The sequence below is a fragment of the Aulonocara stuartgranti genome (genome assembly GCF_965226115.1).
Source record: "Aulonocara stuartgranti genome assembly, chromosome: 4".
Classification (NCBI taxonomy): domain Eukaryota; kingdom Metazoa; phylum Chordata; class Actinopteri; order Cichliformes; family Cichlidae; genus Aulonocara; species Aulonocara stuartgranti.
The window spans coordinates 20705194-20724528 of NC_138942.1; the positions used below are offsets into that span (position 1 = coordinate 20705194).

At 40.2% G+C, this 19335-nt stretch overlaps 1 protein-coding gene across 14 annotated transcripts in view; it reads right to left on the bottom strand.

The window, feature by feature from the left end:
• The window catches only part of LOC309704384 (uncharacterized protein), a 111248-nt gene extending 99254 nt beyond the window's left edge, over positions 1–11994 (bottom strand). The window contains exons 1-8 of one of the 14 annotated variants that reach the window (XR_014276218.1): positions 11671–11975; positions 11216–11590; positions 10236–10282; positions 9779–9848; positions 7521–7653; positions 5934–6040; positions 4622–4674; positions 2036–4154 (exon numbers count right to left, since the gene is read on the bottom strand). Coding sequence is in view for 7 of the 14 variants with exons in the window: in XM_082529508.1 (XP_082385634.1) it covers positions 5669–5714 (46 nt within the window). In the remaining 7 variants the exon portion in view is untranslated. Of the gene's footprint in view, positions 1–2035; positions 6041–7520; positions 7654–9778; positions 9849–10235; positions 10283–11162 lie in introns of those variants that run through there. The other 13 variants (XR_014276219.1, XR_014276220.1, XR_014276221.1 and 10 more) reach the window with 13 other exon arrangements.
• Between the last annotated feature and the right edge of the window lie 7341 nt (positions 11995–19335).

The following is a 19335-nucleotide window of genomic DNA, read 5'->3' on the forward strand; positions in this document are numbered from 1 at the left end:
CATACATACATACATACATACATACATACATACATACATACATACATACATACATACATACATACATACATACATACATACATACATACATACATACATACATACATACATACATACATACATACATACATACATACATACATACATACATACATACATACATACATACATACATACATACATACATACATACATACATACATACATACATACATACATACATACATACATACATATACTCTTCAACGTTACTCATCATTTTAAGCGCTGCTTTCACGTCCCTGCATGTTTCCTATTGCTCGCCTTATCTGATCATCAACATCCTGTACACAAAACTGTCGCTGCTGCAAGTGCCTTAACTCTGATCTAAAGTCACCTTTCACAAGAAAATCATTATAAGCGCCTATTCTACTAAAAGATCCAAGAGAGAACAACCATTTTAATCAATTAAGTTTAAGCATATAAGCAATTACTCATGCATACATTTTATCATAGCTAAATGCTGCCTAAAAACAACTCCTGTGTGTTAACACCAACTTCATTTTAACACTCACATTTCCTATGTTATAACCCGTTTTTGGTATAGCCTTTTTATTTCATTTTGCTCCTTACCCCTGGAGGGTCTTGGGTCGATTTGTGGCTATTTTCAAATTTTGATTACATGCCATTTGCACAGTGTTGAATGGACTATAGCCAAATTCTCCAAAAAAAAAAAAAAAAAAAGTTTGATATGATTTTATTTCAAAATTCAAGTCCGACTTCCTTCAATTAGCTTCAGTGGCTAAGCTACAAATAAACTTACACTATTGGGCTTAGGGTCGATTTGTGCCCCATTGAAAGCCATTATAAACGCTATTTTTCACTGCAGAATTATTACCGTTAACATCTGGGTGACGGCTTAGGTTTCGTTTTTGTTTTGGACAAGAGGCCTTAGAATTGTAATTTTATTTGTCCACCGGGTGGCGCCCTTGCTCCACATTTGACCCGGGGCTGGAAAACAGCAAGAGCAACAGCGGGCTGCTTTGACAGACCTGCGGGAAATGAAGCCTCATTTCCGGCGTGCAGCAGCGGCTTCGCCCGCTGATCGGGCGGGACCATTTTCTGTCCCTAGGACCGTTAGAGTAACAATTTCTGCTTCAGTTTTACCATCTCTAAATGATCAAAAACCCCAAAAGTTATAAAATAATCCTAAAACCCATTTCAAATTAAACCTTAAATTCCCCCTTTTTTGACACATCTCATGTGTCAAACTAAAAATGCTCCACCCAAGCTTAGGAAATTAAAAGAAAAATACAGTTAGTCATATCATCCCTCAAAACACCTCAGCAATCCTCCTCTCAGGTATATTTGCTCCGACCCTGCAAACCTGTCTTTAAGGAATGAAATCCATTTAATCATCATGTCACATCTTTTCGAACTCCCGGCTCTATCCACAGCCTGCATCCTTGGAACTTCCTAAAAACAAAACCTGAACTTCACATTCCATACTCAGTTTTCCCCCTTATGATCCAATCTGTGTTATAAAAATAAACTTAGAACAGTTATCAGTCATGTGTTTCTTCAGTTAATGGTAACATGAGTTATATCAAAAAAATGTTTCCCCTTTAGCATTCTCCCAACAATATACTATAATACCATAATCTAACCCCAGTCAATAAAACAGAAATTTTCTCAAAGCAAACATCAGCAACCCAAAATCAACATCGCCAGAATTAAGCCTTCCACTCCCCTTGCTTATGGCAAAAGCAAAGCAAACCCTTTCTCTTGCTGGCATGGCAAGTGGTTTGTCCACATTTATTCATCCCCACCTTCATCCAGTCACACACACATCCACACCATGTATTCACACCAGGTATTGCTAATAGTGGAGCCTCCCGCGCAAGTAATCAGATTCTCCACTCTCAGCAAAATGAGCTCATTCATTTGTTTTATTTGTCATAGTAAAATAGTTCTTTATGCTTTTGGACTGGATTGACTCGCTATTATTGTCCCGATTCGTATTTTGAAGAAAAGACAAACGACTACAAAGTCCCAATAAGGTGCGTCAAAACAAGGATTTTATTGAAATATATATGGGGGGGGAGAAGTAGAGCACGATCACTCAAACAGCGGCGATCTTCCCCGAACAATACTTGGGGTGTAACATACATATGATGACCAGTAATATGCGTCACCGCAGATGAAAAACAACATGCATGTTCCCCCCCCAGTTGTTCTGCAAAGCCCACCATGGCGTCCCTGGTAAGGTTTGAGAGCCTCAGCAAATTATAATGAACATAATTAATGCGATCAACATTTTTATTTGGAGTTATCCATAGGAACACACTTTCAAATCCTGCTGCTATTTGGTTAACTAATTTATATTCATCAGGAACTCCCCTGGGAACTCCAATCGAGTCAATCCAGGTAGGCGAGTCAGTTCTCGGGTCATAAATCTGTGTACCCGTTGTGCTTCTTTCCCTCAACATGCGTCTCCTACATCTGACTGTCAATGTACGCGTGTCATGTTGTGGAATGGCTTTTACCCTACTCCCTATTAGCATCAATGGTGCTCCTAACCGCACCATAGCACATGTCCCCACACTCCCCAAAGGAACATGCACCAAAAGGGTGTGATGTCCACAGTAATAATACAACCCACCTCTAGCCCATGTACCTATTATGGTGTTTGGGTCACTTACATTATTTGTGGTCCTTCCCGTGAGCGTCCTCTCACACCAACTAGGGTCAATTTCTCCCAGAGTGTATTTCACGGCGTCCGTAGAAAATTCAAAACAGGTGTAATTATTTTGTTTAGGTATGAATGAACCTGTCTGCGTACGCTTGTCAATTGGTGGATATAAACTTGACAGTGTGATGCAGTCACCCGTGGCCACAGCTTCTCTAGTTAATCTCAACATGCAATTATAACCCCACTCATCCTCTGGATACAGAGGCGCAGGCTCAGTAAACAAACGAGGTCTAGCTGTAGCACAGGCAACACAATCATCTACATGCTGTTCCCTAGCATTTTGAGCCACCCAATCCAGCCAGAGATTGCTGTCACTGAATCCGGTGGCACGTTCAATTAAATCTTTTCAGGCGAGTGTAGTCAACTGCAACTACCTTCCTATCTGAGTTTTGGTTAATTTTTATCAGTGATGTCCCATTGTCCCTTACTACAGGCCTCATTGGTTTAGCTTTACTAAGAAAATTAACTTTTATTAACCTTTTTGGATCTATCCCTACAGTTTCCACACCCAGAACTAAATATAAGGAATTTTGACGCCACCAGTTCCCCATTGACAAGGTCAATGGATTCTGGGCCGGACTATAATCTCTCTGAAGTTTTAGCTCATTCTCTGGCCCCTGCTCTGACGCCTCCCAATCTTCCCCAGTGTAACCTTTTACCTGATCCCAGTTCCGACACCAATTGGCATAAGGACGACTTCCCCTTTCACAATATGTGTTCACAGCATAATCCCAACACACCCACACATTAAATCCCCTCCAGCTACTGTCAGCTCCCTTACAGATAAAAACGTTGCACAAATCAAACGTGAATGAAGTGGTGGACCCATTAACATAGTCTAATTCTAGTCCACCATATATGCTGAGGCACTCATCCCTTTTACCTGAGACTTCACGCTTAACCTTCCTTGGCAACGCAATCAATTTGGACTCTGAAGCGGGTAGACTTCTGCGTCTGGGCAATTCACCTGTCTGCCAAAAAACAAAGAAACATTAGAACACTCACGCACGCCAACACCCCAGTTATTTTCCAATCTCCCCACAAGCCCATGGTTTTGGTTCCCCTACTCTCCTCTAACTCTAGGCTGGAGCCCCAGCCTATCACGCTTCACGCCTCTTTGGCACCTCCTCTTTGAGTGAAGAGACGCCCCGGATCCTTCTCTTCTTTCTTCGACTTCCCAGGTAGACTATTTGGGGATGAGCTTGTCTCCACCAAGCTCTCGTCTGCCACTGCACATTGAGACCAATGGAACCAGGTCTGGCCTTTCCCCTTCAACTGGACCGCTGTTGTGGTACGAGCGTTCACTTCAAATGGCCCCGTCCACCTCGGGTCTTTCCACTTTCGCTTGATGACCTTCAGCCACACCACCTTGGCGTCGGACCTGTCCACCGTGGTCACTCCTGCTGCAACCTGTTGTGTGAAACTAGACACAAGAGCTTTTAATTCTTTCCAATATTCTGCATGCGTTCTGTTACTTTTTATACTCTCTTCAGCCGGGACTGCCGTCCAGGGACCTGGAAACTGTCGTCCTGTCAACAGCTCGTACGGCGTGAAGCCTGTGGATTGGTTAACAGAACATCTTATGATCATTAATGCAATGGGCAGGGATGCGACCCAATTTAGCCCCGTCTGAGCACAAATTTTGTTCTTCAAATTTAGATTCATCCTTTCTACTTTCCCTTGGGACTGAGGATGATACACAGTTCCAAACGTGTGTTGCACCCCCAGCCTCTGTTCTGCCTCCGCCAAATCTTTGTTTTTAAAATGGGTCCCATTATCTGACCGAATTCGCTTGGGGAACCCATACCTCCTTTTAGACAGGGACTTTCAATCTGATCAGGTCCCCACTGGTAGCCTTCTCCTCAGCCAGTTGTAATCTGGAAAGCCCACCTTATATTTGCTCTCCCGAGAATTTGTCACCGCTGTTATTCACTGTTGCAGGCCTGCTTAGAACAAAAATGAGAAAAAAAAGAGAGCTGATTATTAGCTCATCAAGCACCTGACAGGTTTTCTTTAAGTGCACTGTTACAAAAATAATGGGCCCCTTCTTAGACGTCCATGTTTAATAAAACTCCCTCTATTAAAAACAAAAACAACCCAAACCTAACTGACAGAATCAACCCATCTCCACAACAACCTCAAAAATCTTAAACAAAAAGTTGTGCCACCAGAGTCCTGACACTCCCAGGTCAACTCATGTAATTTCACCTCCTCAATACACCGAAAGTCTTGTTAAAACCACACAATTTGCACACAACAATCGCCCCCTTTATGCACTTTAACATACTTAGATTCAGCATAAGATAACCCCATTACAACAACGTATCAACACTAAACTATAAATTTCCTATCCAAATCTGCTATGCTTCCTCTCCTGAAAGAGAGGCGCACACACACACACACACAGTCATCTCTCAATAAGTTGCTGTGACAAGACAAATACATGTTCAAACATTACCACCTTGTTAAATTATTTTATTTCTTTCTACAGTGATCACTGGTTTTGATCACTCAGTACGAGGGCACTCCTAAGTCACTCTTTTAAAACTACTTCAATCACTTTTTCTTTTTTCCATAATTCACTCCCTTGTCATATAGCTTCTTTTGAGTTATTCCTCAACTTCAAACTCAAGTGCATTTTATTCTTTTTTTTTGCCTGTCCCGTTTGGTTCTTTGGCCATCAGAATTATTGTCTGAAGGCGAGAAAAGATGCCCAACGGATTTACTTTACCAAATTGACCATCCCAGCCTTGCCGTAATGGTCTATTTGATTCATCTTTTATGGTTTATTTTCACTCGCTTTGCCCATTTGCTCTCTCATCTGTTAAATCTTCAGTTTGGTCCTGTAACTTTGTATTACAGGTCAAAAGACCCTCAATCCACACTGCGAGGATTGATGTTGTTCCTCGCGTTCTTTAACCGCATTGACGGCCACACTACTATTTTTTACTGTTCTCTTAAGCTTTATTTTGGAATCATACATTTCAATGACCTCTTCTAACTTTCTGTCTGCAGCATTGGCTTTGTCTTCGTTTTTTAGTATTTTCCTCGTAAAATTGCTGCATCTTATTTTTTATTTTTTATATTTTTTATTTTCACTCGCTAGATACGGGACTGACTTGAATGAGGAAAAGAAAAGGGAGAAAGGAAGAGGGGGGAGAAACAGTGGAGAAGAGGGACGGGGATAAAGGGCAGAAAAAACCTCGCGTTTTATGGTGACTCCTGAATTTCCTCCACTTCCTCCTCATCCTTAAAATACTCCGGATGAGTGTCCACAGCATTGTTCAGTCTGATGGCATCCTCCATGACCTGGACAACATGATACCATTAGAATGACATCATAGAATGAGGGGTGTGACCAGAGCCAGAAATGCACTCATTGATCCTTTTGTTGATTTATTGCTATCATACACTACTAATCAACTAATCGAAGTGCAAGTGTCACAGTCTGTTATTTATTCTCCCTCCATGCAAGGCAACATCCAGGGGTGGTGCTGTGGGTTCAGCATGGCTGGCAGCCATTGTTCAATCATGCCTCCCCTATTTCAGTTGGAACGCTGGGGCCTGGAGGAGAGAGCTGCGGACTGCCATGCACCATGAGCAGCCGATGGGAGCGAGAACAGTCGCAGTTCTTGCTTTTTCTGTTGGGGGAGGCCCAAATAGTGCCATTCAACCTTCAGCAGCAGCAGCAGCAAGGGGCTGTTTTTACAATGTCTGCCAGGTAATTCTACACCGACTGGGTAGAGGGCATCAGAGGGCCACTACTGCCATTTCTGAGGAGGACAGATGGAGCTGGGGGACAGGCCCTTCGCATATGCTAATGCACAATGCAATAGCCAAAGACCACTGGAAATTAAACCAAGGGGCAAAATATACAGCCCAAGGCTGCGGTTCGCTCCTGCGTGTGTAACGGAGCAAAGGTGATTTTATTTTTTCCACAGTGTTTTTAAAGGAGGGAAACCTTCCTCCAAACGGACAGAGCAGTGGAGTCGCCAAGGGAAAGCACACAAATTAAAAACTGTGGAGCCTGCGGCTTAATTTGACTCAACATGGGAAACCTCACCCGGCCACGGAAAGGATTGACAGATTGATATTTATAGTTAAAAATATAAAATGAATTAAAACAACCCTGGCCAGGGGACAACACAATAAAAATCAATAAAACACAACATTAAAAGTCCAGTGGCGTCCGCCACGGTACACTAAAACAAAAAAACAACTCTTTAAATGAACAAAAAAAAAAAAAATCATGGAAAGAATTTCCACGTGATTAAATTGCTTTATTTTAGCATTATGCAATTCTGTTACTCCAACTTAATGCACTCAAGTCGGACCAACTTAATTAAAGATTGATTCATCAATGTATTTACTGCATTTTGATCCAATATATTTTAATAGTGTTGATCCAACAAAGAGTTTTGTTCCAACTCAATTCAGGTTTTCTCCAACTAATTTACTAAATTTGGTCCCAGCTTAAGTTAATTGAGTTAAACCAACTCATACAAATTAAGTTATTCCAACACAAGTCTTTAATGCTAATAGAAAACACTTTAATCACATGGAAATTCTTTCCATGATTATTTGAAGTTAATTTAAAGAGTAATTTTTTGGAGCATTTAACAAAGTCTAGAGTCTGGTTAACATACATTTCACTATTACATCTAAAAGGTAAATACAAATTTGTCATACACATCTTTTTGTTTTCTCCAATTTCTAGCAAATTTCAGGTTCAGTGAATAGACCAGACCAAGCAACATTGTCACTGCAAAAACTACATTGCCCAACTCACCCATCACTTCCACCCCCTCTAGAACAATCATAACATCCTGAGGGTCATCGCTGGCTCCGCACCCTCTGACCGAATGACACAGATTCCAAAGACTGTCTCTGCTATGGCAGTGGCCATGCTTTCTATCAACTTCCTGTGACAATAAAACAAACAAATTTAAAAAAAAGATAATGATTTCTCACTAATGTCCATTGCAAACAGTTTTAAAAGTACATCTGTTTTACATTAATGTAAAATACCTAAAAGCTTTATTCATTCAAGCCTTATAATAATGTAAATGTAATCAAAAATGACTGCCCGATATTTTTCCTCACTCAAGAGAAGTTCATTCAATACCTCAACAATGTTCTGTCTTTCAAAATCTTGAGTTGTGATAGGGGTGACTGTGGCACAGGAGGTAGAGCAAGTTGTCTACTGCTTTAATCCCTGGCTTCTCTAATCTGATACTAAAACTATCAATGGGTAACACACTGAACCCCAAGTTGCTCCTGATACATCCATTGAAGTGTAAATGTTACATAAAAATCTTGTATGAATGAGGTTATAATGATATTATAATAATGATAGTATAAAACACTCAAGAATGGTGCGTGTAGTTAGGGCTGCTCAATTAATCGAATTTTAATCACGATTACGATCTGGGCTTTCAACGATCATTAAAAGTGACTGAGCCGATTATTAGCCCCTCCCTCGTGCTTTACTCTCGCGCTGCTCCGTGTGGCAAATCGAGCGCACCTCTTGTTTCCAACACGCGTCACAACAATTAAGAGGACCCGAGGGAAGCTCGGAAAGCTAAGCAGAAGTTATTTGGAGAGGAGAGTGACTGCCGTTGGTTGAAAAGAGGGGTAAAAAAACAAAAACAAAAAAAACTTCAGTGGTGTGGAAACATTATGGGTTCGCCGAGTCAGACATCGTGTGTAAACTTTGCTACGGTGTTGTAGCTGCACCACTGCAAAGTTCACTAAACAGATGTTTACATTTATTTCTTATATTGCAAACATTTGCACTGTTATCAGTATTTGCACACTATTTTATATTATTTGTTAAAGTCATTATTCAATACATTGTTATTGTTAACCTTTACAGTCAGAGCGGGCATGCTCCGTTTTGCGTAACTATTTTTAAATCCCTGTAGAACCGGAACCGCGTAAGCTAGCGCAATAATTTTTTGCATATGAAACCAGAGGAGTCGTACTTACATCTTATGCTATCAGCTTGTCCTAGGTCACGGTTGCAAAAATTGCACAAAACGCACTAGCAGGAACAAACACATAATATTCCAGAAACACGCTTTGCCGATTTGATCAGCTGTTCGCAACACTTCCCACATTGAAACAGACGTCAGCGCGAACTATCGCACGTCCGCCATTTCCTGCCAGAAACCCGAAGTGACGTCATCTTCGCGGAAACTGTAGTTTTTTTACTTGTAGGCCTTAAACACCTATACTGGTGTTTTTATAAGTCATGTTAGACTTTACTGAATAGTTTCTGGGATGCTTAGAACTCATATTGCACTGCTGGAAATAGTTTATTTTGATGCACATGCTGTTTTCTTTGCAAATTTGAATCATAGGATTGTTTTCCCTGCAGTATATAAAAATTGCTTTATCTCCAAAATAAAACTATGAAGACACTCAAAATAAATTTCCTGTTGTTGTAAACTATTTTTTGCATTTAAAGTTTTGAGGGATAAACCTCTTAAATTTCTCCAAGTAGAAATATATGTAAAAAACGATTTTCAATTTTTTTGTAGTTTATTGCACTTTTTGCAATTAATCAGAATCAGAATACTTTATTGATCCCTGGGGGAAATTATTTTTTGTTACAGTGCTCCATTTTAATGTAGTTACTATGGACTTAATGCATACATATTATTAAAATATGGGCTATAACAGTTGTATTGATGTATAGCAACTTGAAATGCTCCCAATGGCACTATAACATGTAAAAAAATAATATAAGCTCTGGCGGACTTTGTTCTATAGTAGGTCTTAAAGGGTTAAATAAATATCGTCAAATAATCGAGACCTCAATTTCAGTGAAAATAATAGTGATTATCATTTTTGCCATAATCGAGTAGCCCTACGTGTAGTATCCAGTGAGAAACTTAAAGCTCTTACTTTTCCCATTTTAAAAGCTATTTTTTTTACAGCCACCGGTAATTTATAGGAAAACCCCATCCCCTGAAACTTTTTGCATGTAGTTCAAGCTTATCTTTGATCATCTCCTTAGTTAAGGATACAGGCAAGTTAACATACCAGGTAATCCTTCACCAGCTCAGGATCTTCATTCAGGTACACGCAAAGACCTTTGGCGATGTATTCTCTTCTGATTTCAACAGCATCAGTACACAGAGTGGGGGGGGGGGGGGAGAAACAAATATATACGGAAATCCATCTCAACGACCTAGCAGTGGGATTAAAGAACTTTTAACTGAATTACCAGGAATTTGTGAGAAATACAGAGGCTATTGTTTTACAGTCTTAATCTTTTCAAATAGTATTCATGCATTTTAGACAATTCTGTCATTCTAATATTGTTTTTTACTTTGTATTAATTTAATCATGCCATACCCCCAATTCAAGAAAGTTTAGATGATGTGTACATAAAATCAGAATGCAATGTTTTCTTGGTCTCAAAACTATGTCACTTACAAATGAATATATTAAATTTTTAACATGGGAATGTGATAATTTAAGAAAAATATTAGCTCACCATGAATTTGATGAACGGGCCTGCCAGCTCTCCAGACCTTTCACCACCTGATAAGATTAAACATTTATTATCTTTACAGGAGGGAACTGCAAGTCTAAGTTTAAGTAGAAAAATATTTAATTTAAAAAACAAAAAACAAAACAGGAAAACATATCTGTTCATGTTTTGTCTTTCCTCCTCAGTGTACTAAAAACACAAGTTGTTAAATAAACCACTCTCCATCAGTTGCAACTTACAAATTTCAACAACCCACACGTAAAATGTAAATTTATCACAACAGTCTCTGTGGTAGAGCCAAACTAGCTTATGTGCAGAGTTTAAGTTATAAACAATATCTATATTTGGAGTAGCTAAGTCTTTCATATTAGGCTATCATGCTAGCATGACATTGTGCTATATTCTTGCACTAATGTGTTAGCTAGCTATCCATCCATCCATCCATTCGCTTCCGCTTATCCTTTTCAGGGTCGCGGGGGGCGCTGGAGCCTATCCCAGCTGTCATAGGGCGAAAGGCGGGGTACACCCTGGACAGGTCGCCAGTCTGTCGCAGAGCTAACACACAGGGACAGACAACCATTCACACTCACATTCACTCGCACATTCACACCTAGTGGCAATTTGGATTATCCAATTAACCTATCCCCACAAGCTGCATGTCTTTGGACGGTGGGAGGAAGCCGGAGTACCCGGAGAGAACCCACGCAAACACGGGGAGAACATGCAAACTCCACACAGAAAGACCCCGGCCTGATGTTGGAATTGAACTCAGGACCTTCTTGCTGTGAGGCAACAGTGCTAACCACCGTGCTGCCGTGTTAGCTAGCTAGAATGGCATAAACAGATTAAAAAAAACAAAACAACAACAACAACAACAAAAGAACAAATGTGAATAAATAGAACTGAAAAGAATCGACAAACTAATGATACCTTTGTGCAAAAAGTATTTTCATCAAGATGGATGAAGATAGATTCACTCTTACCTTTCCAAGAGGACTGTGGAGCAAACCATGTGCTTTCCTGCCTCTTGTTTAGAATCTCACGTGATCTTGTGATATCGCGAGTCTTTAAGGCAGCTAACCACTCTTGTTAGATTTTATCATGTCATATCAACAAGAATTTAAGAGGTGCTAGTTGGTGAATTTCATGTAGATCTTATATGATTTTATTACGTTCACCTTAGAAACATAAATTCATTGTGTTCAAATTACATGTTAGAGTCTTGTAAATGCAATAAACCACCAAATTTCACTTTGAGTGTATAAGAGTCACTAAGAATTAAAAATCCAGTGAAGCGGTGCAGGAGGGAAACCCGGCGGCGTCCTCGCCTTCCTCTCCGCGTTCTGCGCCCCGGTGCGCTAAAGAAAGGAAGGCAGCGGTAGTCACTATTCTTTTAGGCAGCTATAATTCATTAAAGGGGACAAGTCAAAAGACTTACCCCGGGTGGGCAGAGCTCTTAACTCTGCCCGCCGCTTCTTTGTAACCGCCAATCGGCACCGGCCCGCCTCGCCGCCTCTAATTCCCTGCAGACACGTAATCTGGCCTCCTGTTGCTGCAGCAGTCGGACCGCTCGCTCCGTGTTGCTGGCACTGTATCCTCCTCTCCTGAACGCCAAGCTCCACCAGCCCTCCGGGCTTGCAGGCGCCGCCGCCTGACACCACTCACGCCTGCCCGTCTCTCAAGCCTCTTTCTCCATGGTCTGCCAGGCCCTCTTATTGGCCTCTGTGACCTCCCAGGTGTGATCAGGTTTATAATCAGGTAGGGGCGGAGTCTTTCCAGGACAAGTCACCAAATAAATACCATAAAAAACATGCAGTAAAACTCATAAAAATAAACCAGTGTACAATATTAAAATATTGAAAAGGTAAAACACAGCAAAACATGCATAGTAAAAAACCCTAGATAACTTGTCCCTTTCCACCCCGTGACACGTGACACACACCTTGACTTTGGGAACAGATTGATGTGATTGCTGTGATTGATGCGATATTTGGCCACATTGCTATAACGACACCACTCGATTACTTCACACGCATGCTACCAATAATCCATAAATTGCTGCTTAAGGAACTAAGGACAATACATTTAAATGCAAGTTCTTTTTTCTAATGTGTTGTACAACTATCAAATTCATTTTTTTATGTTACATAGTAATATGGTCCTTACCGATTGTGAAACTAAATTAATTCGTTTCATAGATCTAATCCATACTGCTCCTTTAAGGCAGCAAACTCGCTATATTCTATTCATTATACCAATTAATAACACCAGTGGTAAACAAAAACACTACTTTAAAACAACTCAGTGCAAATAGGCATGCATGTTCATTTGCTTTCAACTCACAACAACAACTCAACTTCCAAACCAAAACACCAACACAAAGGAGTGTGAGTTTAGACAGCACCAGTTAGCTAATCACATAGAACTGTAATCTTTGACATTTGTTTACCAAGTGAACAGCTTTAACATTTAAGCAGCTGTAACTGTTAGTGCAAACACTGTGTATTTATAAGGAAAGAGCTTCAAGTCTCCAGATCTACTAGCTAACAAAAGACACATTACGCTTTCACCTGCTTCTCTGCTTCAACAGCAACAATGTTCCTCTTACGTCAGAGGCACAGCTACAGCAAGTGTAGAGCCAAGCAGCCTCACCAGCGTAACCAGTGTTGCTCTTTTAGCTTTGAATGTTTTAACTTAAATGCATTAACAACTTGTGTAATAATTCTAACAAAAGGTTTCTAACTTTTATCTGTTTGTAACCCTGGGCTACACAACATCCATAAACAACATGTATCCATTCAATATCAATCCAACCAACAAACCTGCATTAACCCAACTATCCATAAAGCCAGCAACCATCCAGCCAACATGCATCAACCCAAAACTCCAACCAGACAGCATGCATCATAGTAAGACTAGGTGGACTGCTGTGGATTCATTTGAATCTTACTCTGCACAGCTGCAGAACACTGTTGATGTAGCTCTCGTCCTTTTCGACCTTATTCCTGAAAAGGCTGGTTTGTTTCTTGTCAGCAGGGTCGATGTCCTTGGGCCACCCCCCTCCACTTGGTTTACTCCACAGCTTCTTGTCTTGTGAAGTTTTGTGTTCACCTGAAAACAACAAGTAGCACCTGAGATTCACACAGACAGGCAATTCACACAGTGCACTGTTAATCAGGAGGTAGAGCAGGTCACTAATCAGAAGGTTGGTGGTTCAGTCCTTGGCTGCATCCCTTGGGCAAGATACTGAACCCTGAATTGCTTTCTGATGCATTCATCAGAGTGTGATAAAAAACACAGAAAAGTTGCTTTTATGAATGGGTGAATGAGGCATGTTCTGTATATAAGAACCACTCTCTTTACTCTGTATGTAATTTCAACCCTTTTGGCAATCCAGTTCAAGCTGTGTGTAGGTGATCAGTTACTGCAGGAGCGTCACACTCATTTTAGCTCATGGACTGCTTCTAGCTTGATTTATCCTAGCCCAATACTAATAAGATAATAATAATAATGAATACTGTATTGATCCCCGAGGGAAAATCCCTCTCTGCATTTAACCCATTCACTCAGAGAAGGAGTGGGAAGACACTGGGCACCCAAAGAGCAGTGCGTAGAGACAGCACCTTGCTCAGGGGTACCTCGGGGGAGCCGTTCAGTGGATTCGAACCCCCAACCTTCCAATCATAGGGCCACCACTGTACCTACTGAGCTATCCCTGCCCATAACTCTAGAGCATTCACATTTCTCTGTGTAAAGGCAGCTGATCTGTACGGAGCCCCTCTGATGACATGGTACAAAAAATAAATAAATTGTGGCCACGAAATACCATTTCAAGGCCACGAAATAGGTATAACGTGCCCACGAAACACTTGATGATATATATATATCATCCCAGGGCACATTCACTAGAGCCTGCGTCAGCCATAGTACGGAGTCCTTGCTGTTGGTGATGTCCTTAAGGTGAGTGTATTATATTTTATATTTATTTCATATTGTTATCCCGCAATTCGGCAGTTATTTATTCAGACCTATATTGTTACTATGTTCTAAATTGTATCTGCTGACGTTTCAAATGTTGTATCCTCATGTTGCTACTACACGTTGTTTTGTTGTGCTAATATGTAGCCGTAAACTCATTTTTAACTGTAGGACGTTTCAAAGTAGAGCAAGGCTGAAGGCTACTAATAAACGAGGTATGTTCAACATAAAACCTTAGTTCTCTGTGTCACGAAGTTGTCTCTCTTTTACCCTGGCCACATCACCATACTAGCTGGTGCAACTAATCTGGTCTGGACAATAATAACAGTTTTAGACGGAAAGCATCTTAAAATTGCCTCTTTTTTTCGCTGAACATCTCCTTTGAAAGTAGCATCATGTGAGTCACACTTGTCAAGGTAATGCATGCTAAATGAGCCGTAGCTTTCAATGCATCACCGGATGAAGCCTTGCAGTTACAGTAGCTCACTGCAGGTATCACGTTGCCAAGGGAACTAATAAAGCATACAGTGATCAGAATGATTTTGTATTGATGCAGGTTGCCATTGCTAATACTGAACTACTTAAACTCCAAGTAGACAATCGCTCCATTCCTCATTACCATAGATAATATCTAAGTAATAAAACAATCATTATCAAATTCTGATTTGCCATATATAAAGTGATTTTATAGGTAGGCTATCATGTAAAAATCTGCTACATAAAATTTATAACCGAGTGTAAAAATACTAATTTCATTTTCATGTGGTTTGGAGGTCAGCTATGGATACTCGGCTGCGAGAATTTTTAACAGAGCGTAAAGTTGAAGAAGATGTGATCAAGAAACTTGAAGATGAGAATGTAAGCCACTGCAGCTGTTGCTGTGTGCGTGTGTCTGTGTGTTTGTTTTTGAACGGAGAGCCGCAATCCACAATTTACTATGCACATTCTAAAATAAATTATTGAATTTCATATTTTGGTTTAATCAATGACATTAATTAATGACATGATATGTTTAAAGAGTAATTTAAAAAGTAATTTTTGTTCATCTTATGTTGGACAAATGTGTACCACATTACCAAAAGTATCTGTTATCAAAAGTAGATAGCAAAAAACAACTCTAAAATATGCAGTTGTATGTATTCATTGTTTTTTTAATATTGACACTTTTATTAATTTGTTATTTATATTTTTCAGATTGATGAAACTCTCATTCCCTTAATGACAGACAGTGACCTGGCAAAGTACATCCCCAAAGTTGGCGATAGAGTCTCCACTGTGGCCTTCTGCAGACAAGCAACACGTCACCATCCAGGAAAGAATCTATACTCTCAAGGCTACGACAAAGACTGACAGGAGCTGAGGGAATGCCTCCTAAAAAGAAATTGTCTCAGTGGGCAGAAAATACAAATGCAAAACGAACAGTGAGACGAATTGAGGTTGGCTGGATGGATTTTGATGAGGAGAAGGGTGGGTTCAAACAGGTGACGTGTGTAAGTGGTGGTGGAACAATAATGGATTGGATTTATATAGCGCTTTTCAAGGCACCCAAAGTGCTTTACAATGCCACTATTCATTCACTCTCACATTCACACACACTGGTGGAGGCAGCTACAGTTGTAGCCACAGCTGCCCTGGGGCAGACTGACAGAAGCGAGGCTGCCATATCGCGCCATCGGCCCCTCTGGCCAACACCAGTAGGCAGTAGGGTAAAGTGTCTTGCCCAAGGACACAACGACCAGGACAGAGAGCCCAGGGATCGAACCGGCGACCTTCTGGTATCCCAGATACGCTTCCCAACCCCCTGAGCCATGGTCGCCCCAACAAGGCATTTATCTGTAGATAAAAATGAAACAGTGTCAAATATCAAACTTATGGCTGAAAATCAGTTTTTCCCCAATGGCACCTCAAAAAAAACCAAAAGTCTTTCACACTATTCAACTCATATTGAGAGCTCACAGATGCATGTGGATGCTTCCAGTACAGTTGATGAGTTGTATAAGCAAAGTAAGGTCAAAATTCTGCGACTTTATCTGTGTACCAGAAAGAAAACACAACAGCAGCCTCAAGACGTAGAGGCCGATCATGCAATAACCCAGCCCTCTGTGGTAGATCTCACTGACAATGAACCTAATCAGGCCGCTGATGATCTGTTGGTGGAAAACGTGAATTCAGAACCATCAAACTTTGTAATTAATGATGGAGCTTCCATAAGTGGATATTTGGAACTGAATGACACATTACCATGGGATGGTCTGCCAAATGTAGGTGAAAGTGAAGATTCTGATGCAGTTGTTATTATTAGTGGGGATAACAGGGTGGATATTAGTGTGGTTGAACTAAACCCTGAAACACTGTTTACAGAAAAAGAGTCTGATCCACCTCATCACACATTGTCTCTCTCACCGGGGCTGACAGGAGAGGCCAATATTCCTGACCAAGCACCCCCTGAACCACGATCTTGTCCCGTAATACTAACTGTTAGAAGAGGTCATTGTCTTACTGATTTGATCAGTGCCTTTGAGGACTCAAACATTATTTCATCTGAGGTCAATATCACAGATAGGACACAAAGTACTTATTCAGGCCCCAATGTTTGTAATCAAGTGCTGGCGTCCCGTTGTGGGTTCTGTAGCTGGTTTACTCCCACCAGAAGGACTGCATCATTTCATTGCAGAAAAAAAACCAACTGTAAAAACAGTGAAGGAGCTTCTAATCTTTCCAGAGGAGATGACAGCTGCCCAGTCAACAGTTTCTCGTTACCTGAAAAGGTACATTGGAGAAATTGATATCTTCAGCTTTTCCTGCGGTTCTGTACAGGATCCAATCTGTTCGATAAAGCCATACTAATTGAGTTCATAGAAACTACAGATTTCCTCCGCAGACCACAATCCCACACATGTGGATGTGTGCTAAAGCTGCCCCTTGGTTATCACAGCTAACCAGACTTTCGCAGTGAATTTAACAGCATTCTCGCAAGCTCTATGTGGGTGATGGATGTGGTGTAGGTCAGTGTTACCCAACCATGGTCCTCAAGGCACTCTGCCCTACACGTTTTAGGTTTTCCACCCTAACAGTTCATAGAAACACGGGTGTAGTTAACAGTAACATGAAGGAATGAATGTGAATGTTCAATAGACTGGGCCGTTAAGTTCTCTTAACGGTGTAGCCCGTTGTGCCTTTTTCATGTGCAGCCTTTTTTTTCATCTGGTCAGTAAGTGCTTTCTTAGTTTCTCCCGCTAATTAAAATAGTAAGCTAAAGGGAATGTTCAGGTTATTTGAAGTGGAGTTGCCTGTAGTAGACAGCACTTAGCACTCTGACTTTGCAGAAGCAGCAGTTAGATATTGGGGACAAAATAAGGCAACAAATTGCTTGGGGAATGAGACCACAAAACAACACCAGTTGAAAATACATATACATATTTAAATGATTTTAATTTTCAGTGCTTCACCTGGCAGGAATCCGTACACTAAACATAGAAGTGCATCTGTTCCTGCTGCACACATTGTTACTGTGTTTTTGGCTAGTGCCAAAATAAATGACTAATTTTAACATTCTAATACTTTTTTACTACAGGAAGAGTAACAAATATTTCCAATATAGCATACAGTAACAGTTCTACAAACTGGAAGATTGCTGAGTGCTGTCTACTGTATATACAAACATAAGTACAACACCATTACAAATACCATATTCCAACTGATTAAGCATGTTCTATATTAAAGTATTTCAGATGTTTGCAGAAATCTTAATAGAAACAAGAATGTGAACCTTTATGTTCCTAATGGGTTTAGAAGAAAAGTTGTCAATTACAGAGATTGGTTACATTGTGAAGAGGTTTGTATAACCTCTTCACAATGTAACTGTTATTTTAGCCTGTTATTATATGCAAAATACAACCTGTTTTTGAGTATGGTGTATTTTGAAAGACACCAGTAAACCATTCTCATTTGTACAAAACATTGTCCTCTCTGTTACATTCTATACATCTTTAAACATGAACATGTCTAATGACACCGCTGAAAGTTATTTAATTACTCATTCTATAATGTCATACACGTGCTGTGATTTTTAAGAAAAGAAGCCGTTCTTTATCAAACATGGGATTGCTTTAATCTATTCCACAATAACAAAAATATAGGCTCAAGAAACATTTGGAGCATTGGTGACACAACTATGATTCTACACTTTAGCCTACTTGGTCTTCTTGTCTAATTGATCACAACATTAGCTATATTGCCAGTCTATGTGGTTGTTATCCAAGGTGCTCTTGTTTTTGTTAGAAATGAACACATTTTTGCTACCAAAAACTATTATGAACAACTTTTGATGCTTTAACAGTTTGATAAGTTTAACTCAATCCCAAAAGGATTTATTTTTTTCTAACCTGTATCATATTTTAGTTTAATACTCCACGCTTTGTAGCTACTGTGAGATTATTCTGTTATCATATGTTATCTTATATCTGTAGTTAAAGTAGTTGAATTATGTTAACAGCTGTAGAACATATATGTATCCCTTAGTCTAGATTGTGTGCAAAGTATGTAGCTTAGTTTCCCTTATATTTTTAGGTTAAAAGAATGTGACCATTTTTGGATTTGTTAGACAGGTGTGGATTACCCTGTACCCTTGATCTGCTGTGAATGTGTTACACTGTTTCTTGACATTTCATACTGCTGAATCATGAAGAGAATGTTGTGTGCAGAGGACCTTGTGCCGATAATAGAAGAGACAGACCACATTCCATACCCCCACCTTTACAGAGAGCAGAAAGACAGGGAGCCGAGGTCATAACTTAGGCGCCGTAACAGAGAAAGAATGTGAATGTTTAGGCTTTTACGACTAGGTGGGGGCCACTAGAGGCTATAAGAAGCGGAGTAGCCCGTCACCATTTTGAGATTTGCTGTGACCCTCTTCATGCATGTCTCCCCATCATGATGGCTTATGCTCATAAAGTGTTGGATTGTATGGAAATAAAAGATTGTTGATTGAGCATTTATACACCGAGTATTGTCCTTCCTTCAGCCCAAAGATTCAAAGAATTGGGAGATTTTAACACTACCAAGAGCAAGCAACACTTCATGATGAGTTAATTTACTGACATGGATAAAATGAAAATTATGTTAT